Genomic DNA, 5,782 nt, shown 5'->3' on the forward strand with positions numbered 1-5,782 from the left:
GACTCTTGCTGTGAAATCGCAAACTCTTCCATATTCTTGCTGGTGTTGTATTTCCATACAAATTTTCCTAATTTTTAATGTTGAAATGTCCATATGCCTCCAAGAAGTTGTATTTCCTCCAAAATTCGTTCATTAGTACGCGTCTGCATTGATTTATTCGTTTACGAACTTAAACAATGTTGTATAGGTATCTAATAAATTAGTTTCAATTAATTCTATTTGTATGCTACTTCTTTTCAGTTATTTCAGGCAAAATTTTGTCATGATTCTTTTTTATGGCCTCTGGCTTAAAATAATGCCATCTATTTTTGTAAAATCTTACGATACCATTATTGAAGTACTAGAAGAAAATTCCACTTTGGCCCAAAATAATAAATGAATCAAAAATAGAAGAAGATAGAAGGTTAAATAGAAGAATAATCCAATATGGACAGAGAAGCTATTATTTTGGGAACTGTATTGCTCATTGGCTATGTCATTTTTGAGATTTTGTTCACTTTCCCAGTTTCTTGGCCACCAAGGGACGAGGACAATGTAAGCTATTTGGCCTATCTAGATTACCTAGGCTAATTGGTAAAATTCTAGGCTACTCTAGCTATTTTGGAAAGGAGATGGTTTTTTTATTTCAGGGAATGTTGCCTATTTGCTTATCTTTAAAACCTTATAAATTGGGATTGAGCAAAGTTTTGATGCTGAAAACAATTTTTTAGCACTTCATTTAAGCCAAAGATCTATTTTCTAACATTTCACTTTTATAACACATATATTTTTAAAGGTCAGGACCCTCCAGAGGGATGATGAGTCAAGGAAAGAACTTCAAAATGCCTTCCTGTGACATAGTTTTGCCTGTAGAACCACCCCTGATAGTTTCATTGGTAAATATCTACCAAATCATTATTCAGTTTAGAATAAAGTGAATACACCATTTGATGCCTTTTTTATGCTCATTACAAATATAATCATTTCTGTCAGAAATAAATTTACCGACGATACTTTAGTGCCCAGTGCCCACTGAAAAAAAAAGTGACTGTGGATTGTCAGTTTAATTTACCTATATTGATATTTATTCCTTAAAATAAAAAATGGGTAAAAAAGAGTGAGAAAAAAAGTAGTTTACTTATTTAAAGTACCAAAGACACCTAAAATGAAAAATAATTCATTAAATTGGTCAAGTGCAAACTTACATAGCCGTATACGTCTTAAATTAGTATGAAAAACCGATAATTCATTTTTTAAGGAGATAGATCACCAGTTTACATAATGCATTCCAATACATAAGTTTGTAGCCAATTTCAAAAATAAAGAACGTGTGCTGATAAACAGCAGAAAATGAGCAAAAACAATAAATCAGCATATAATCTTAGGAAGTGTTGATTTCCTGATTGTTGCAGCAAAAGAGAATCAATCCCATTAGTTTGTATACCCAAAAAGGGGTTTGAAGAGTGGGCAAGATTGGTGAGTGAGCATTATGGTCCAGCCAAGAACAAATATTTGTCTCCCTTCTCTCTTTTGCTTAGACTTAATCCTTGTGTTCTTCACTTTCAAAGTGAAGATTTTATGTTGGGACCCACTTCAAAAAAGGCTTTTTCAATAAAAAAGAACTCAAAGCCATGTTTCTTCAAAAGAGCAAGTGTCAATCTAGCTATTGTGGTTGGAATTTGTGGCCCTCCAGGACTTCTAAACTATGAAACAGTTTACAGGTAAAGATTAACAGCTCAAGAAAAAGTGTCCAGACACAGTCTGTTGCTAGTTTTGCAGGATAGTGACGTTTGCTGATAGCCTGCTTTGTGTAAGCCTATGCTAAGATACCTAGTAGCCTAGGCCTATGTGAGTTGCTTGAACATTTAACAGAATACAACTGCATAACTTGTAAATAATACTTTCCCATAGTTTTAGCCTAATATTTGAAAAAACCTATACGCCCTAACCAAACATTAAATCAAGAGAAAATTTTGTTAGTCAACTATGTGGCTAATAAGCAATTACAAGGCAGTTATTTGTGGTAAGATATTGTATCAAAATAATCAAACCAGTCTTTAAGGCCAAACTAGTGTGTAGAAAGGGATTGAAGTAAGTCAACTGGCAGGGTAATATCAATGCAGTATGATGCTTTCTGGCCTAAATATTTGAAAGATAAATAACATCTAAGCCTAGGTTGTTCTATGTAAGAGTTTAAATTAGGGTCTGAATAGTTTTCTGTACTTTAGAGTCCACTTAGGTCAATAAGTTCAAAAGTTCATAGCCAGCTGGGGAAGACACCTTTTGGACAACCAGTATAGGTTATTCTTGCATATTGGCATAAATACCAAAATTTTTGTCCAACTTGCAAAAGTTACAGATATACATCTGTGTAATATAAACTGTAATAGCCCTATAAAATATAAAATTTGCATCAAGTTAACAACCTGTATTAGAGGAGTTTTAACTCCTATTTCTGAAAAATATGAAAAAAATATTCTAGTGATTAACTTTAAAATGCATGAAAGATTTTGTTGTTACATCAATTGTATTAAGTAAAGAGGCACTTACAAAATGACTTCTATGCATAAAAAACACTCATCAATTAATTAAATTCTTATAAACACAAAGAAATCAATTAAAGAAACATTTATAAAAAACAACTTCTATGCATCAAGGAACCCAGTATAGAGGCCACTTGACTCAGAAAATCTCTCTCTAATCTTCATGTAAATACAGGATGGAAGGGGAACTATGATCCTTTCTCCAAGATAAGTATATACAGTCCTGACAAATTGCCTGTAGGCAATGTACCTCATCCGTCTAAAAAAAGAGAAAAAGGAAATACAACTACTCTTTCACAAATCTAAAAAGCCATTAATATTAGGGGTTTATTTACTAGTAGCAATTACTCCATGTGTTCCTGACTTTTTCAAGTTGTAAGGAGGCCTTATTTTTGTGTAAATTTAGTAACTCAATTTAAGTAAAAATAATAATCCCCTTTGCTGGAATCACAACTTGCCAGTTGATTTTTCAAAGGTTTGAGCCTTACAGATGGTTCAAGATAACCCTTGGATCCTTTCTGATTAATTAAGAGATACATGATCAGAGGATAGAAAAGGGCTGAGATCACCCTTGTAAATAACTCAAGATTTTGTTAGAATTTATCATATTTGGTGTTTGGTCTCATAGTTTTGTCTGTATATTTTGTTTTAGTAAGGATGGGTCTGTCTAAATAAATGATAAAATTTATTAAATAATAAAATTATCTAAGAGTAATTAAATTTAAGAACTCCAATGACCTTCCCAAAAATATAAAATTTGTGGAATAAGCTTTGAATAGCCTAAGGTTTAGGTGAAAAAAAAACTAAAACAAGGAGTAAGAGCTATACGAGCTTTTTTGTGTCCCCTATTCCAATGTAGTGTCTCTTGGAACTTAAGCTTAGTGTTTATAATAGATATGACACCCAGAAATTGAAATTCCCTGGACTACGGTTTTGCATACCCCCCTACTTGGATCCTTCTAACGTTATACAGAAGTCTGCATTCAATAGGAGAACCCTATATTTTACTTGTCCTTTCCCAGCTGTAAATACAAATGGTGGCCTTGATGTTATACAGAGAGACTAAGATAAAACGAGAACTATTGAGCAGACAGAGAATTTAAGATCTTTCCAGTTGAGGGAAATTCAATCCAGAAACTTTTCCTAATCAAGTTTAAGATTTGCCTGAGATTCAAGGAACACTCATCCTTCTACAAGAAATAATTGCAAAATACCTTGCTTTGTGTTACTGAGAAATTTGTAAACAATTGATAGGGTTATTCCAAATTTTGCCCACTTTCAAACCCCTTTGATTTACCTTCTTGAAGTACCTTAACTAGTCAAATAAAACTCGTAAATTTGGTGCTTCCAATTTTAACCAAATTAGCAGGGTTTACCTAATTTGATACTTTAGATCTAAAGACTCTATAACACAATAGACCCAAGCCTTAACTAATTAGCCAAGTGTAATTTATTCAGCTAGAATATCAGTAGCCCTAAACCTAAGATAATCCCTTTTTTTCGGTGAATGGCATGTGGACAATGGAAGACTAACAGACACACACACATTATAAAACTATTCAATTCTGAATAGAGCCATTGGAAGGTTTACATAATTAGAATTACAACGTTTCTCATCTTTTATTAAATTTACTAATAAAATTTAGTTGTCACAGAATTTTGAGTACCAATTTGAACTACCGCCTCAGTTTATCACGCTAGCAATTGACTGATTGTTTCTTTAAGACACTCTGGATAGCAAGATTTACAAATAGAATTTAAAAACATTTAGAAGGAACGTTTCGAGTGATAAGTTTACCCAGAGCCTGCTTAGAGCAACAATGAGACTGAGTTTCTAGTCCTAAAAATAGGGTAATCTCAAAATCTTTACAGGTGCAATGGAAGAGGGGATTTTATGTAGAATACATCCTAGCCCATAAGGAAAATTCTCTACCTGGAGATCTATAAATAGAAAACTCTTAAAGCTGTAAAACACACAAAAGACTCTCAGAGATAGTTTGTGCTCAGTTGTAAATAACAGGTGATAGTCTGTCACTTAGAAACAATACCTTAGTTTCTCTTGGGTTACTAACTACAATAACCAACTACACTTGAATAATGGGGGTTACTAACTTTGCTTGAATAACACTTATTTACTTACTGGTTTTCATTGTATGTAAGTGAAGCATTATACTGGGTCTTGTACTGCCAATATGCAGTCCTAAGAATCCATGGCTCTAAGAAATTTAGGTGGAAAGCAGGGTGATGTGTGATACACAGAGGGATGCAAGGTGTGGTTGTTGGTGCATCTGGATCCTTGTAGCTCTCTAGGAAGCCTTTTACTCTTTGTTGTTCTTGGCACCAGACATTTTCAGTATTTACTGACCAGACTTTGCATTGGAGACATGAACACATACAAGAGAATTAATTGTAGTTCAGGCAACTTGGTGGTCAAATGTCAATTCTAAAACTAAGTCAACCTACCTAAGAATTTATGTGGCCAGGAAAATTAGACTTAGGATGCTTCTTCCTCAGCAAGTTCAGTAGACATTGTCTGTTATGAGGCGACCCAAAAATCTTAGTCATCTCTATTGTAATTCAAGTAGACTTTCCAAGTACGCCTGTCCACCTAGAGTCTAAGTCAGTTTGACCAAGTTTTAGGATTGACATGACCACTAAGTCACCTGGACTTGCAGTCCTCAGTCAGAAAACCCAATTTATAAGCCACGAAAGTTGCATTAACACACCAATAATTATAAATTGGTTGACCAGCAAGTCAATGCTGTCAAACAAGATAACTCAAGCCTAAATATGACCTCCTGTCAGTTGGGTTAAATTATGTTAGGTTAGGACGAATTTTATAAGCTCAGACAGTTACAATAACACAGAATTAATTGAAGATTGGTTGACTGAAAAGTTGCCTGGACTTGTGTGAAAACAAGTGGCCTAGGGTCCACCCGCCTAAAGTCTTAGACAGGCAACCCAGTTTATAAGCTCAGACAGTTACACTAACACAAAATTCATTCAAAATTGGTTGACCCAACAAGTTGCCTGGATTTCAGGTGAACAAGTGACATAAGGTCTGCCTGCCTATAGTCTCAGGCAAGGGCAGCTGAGTTTTAGGATTAACATATGAACATCAAATTGCCTGGGCTTACAGGCAAACCATCAACCATAATAATAATGGATTGGATTTTCAGAATATATATCCTATAGGCCTTCTAAAAATTATGTGAAGTGAAGTTTGGTTAATGCTAGTAAAATAAAACAAAATAGGATAA

The 5,782-nt window shown here is 34.1% G+C and overlaps 1 protein-coding gene across 1 annotated transcript; it reads right to left on the reverse strand.

Moving 5' to 3' along the window:
• Positions 1-1,306: 1,306 nt before the first annotated feature.
• On the reverse strand, positions 1,307-5,053 carry LOC148940292 (uncharacterized). Its single transcript, XM_089106270.1, has 2 exons — positions 4,663-5,053; positions 1,307-2,781 (listed from the first exon to the last, which is right to left on the reverse strand). The coding sequence occupies exons 1-2, from the start codon at positions 4,914-4,916 to the stop codon at positions 2,625-2,627; spliced, it is 411 nt and encodes a 136-aa protein (XP_088962396.1). The 5' UTR covers positions 4,917-5,053; the 3' UTR covers positions 1,307-2,624.
• Positions 5,054-5,782: the final 729 nt, after the last annotated feature.

The sequence above is a fragment of the Artemia sp. Qi Xiang Cuo genome, chromosome 20 (assembly GCF_049724085.1).
Source record: "Artemia sp. Qi Xiang Cuo chromosome 20, ASM4972408v1, whole genome shotgun sequence".
Lineage (NCBI taxonomy): Eukaryota > Metazoa > Arthropoda > Branchiopoda > Anostraca > Artemiidae > Artemia > Artemia sp. Qi Xiang Cuo.

Bases quoted from the DNA above. Each gene is read 5' to 3' on its own strand.
- LOC148940292 (XM_089106270.1), bottom strand. From the start codon at position 4,916: ATGTGTTCATGTCTCCAATGCAAAGTCTGGTCAGTAAATACTGAAAAT. The intron at 2,782-4,662 runs GTAAGTAAATAA...CTCTTTTTTTAG, and splicing joins CTTACATACAATGAAAACCA to ACGGATGAGGTACATTGCCT.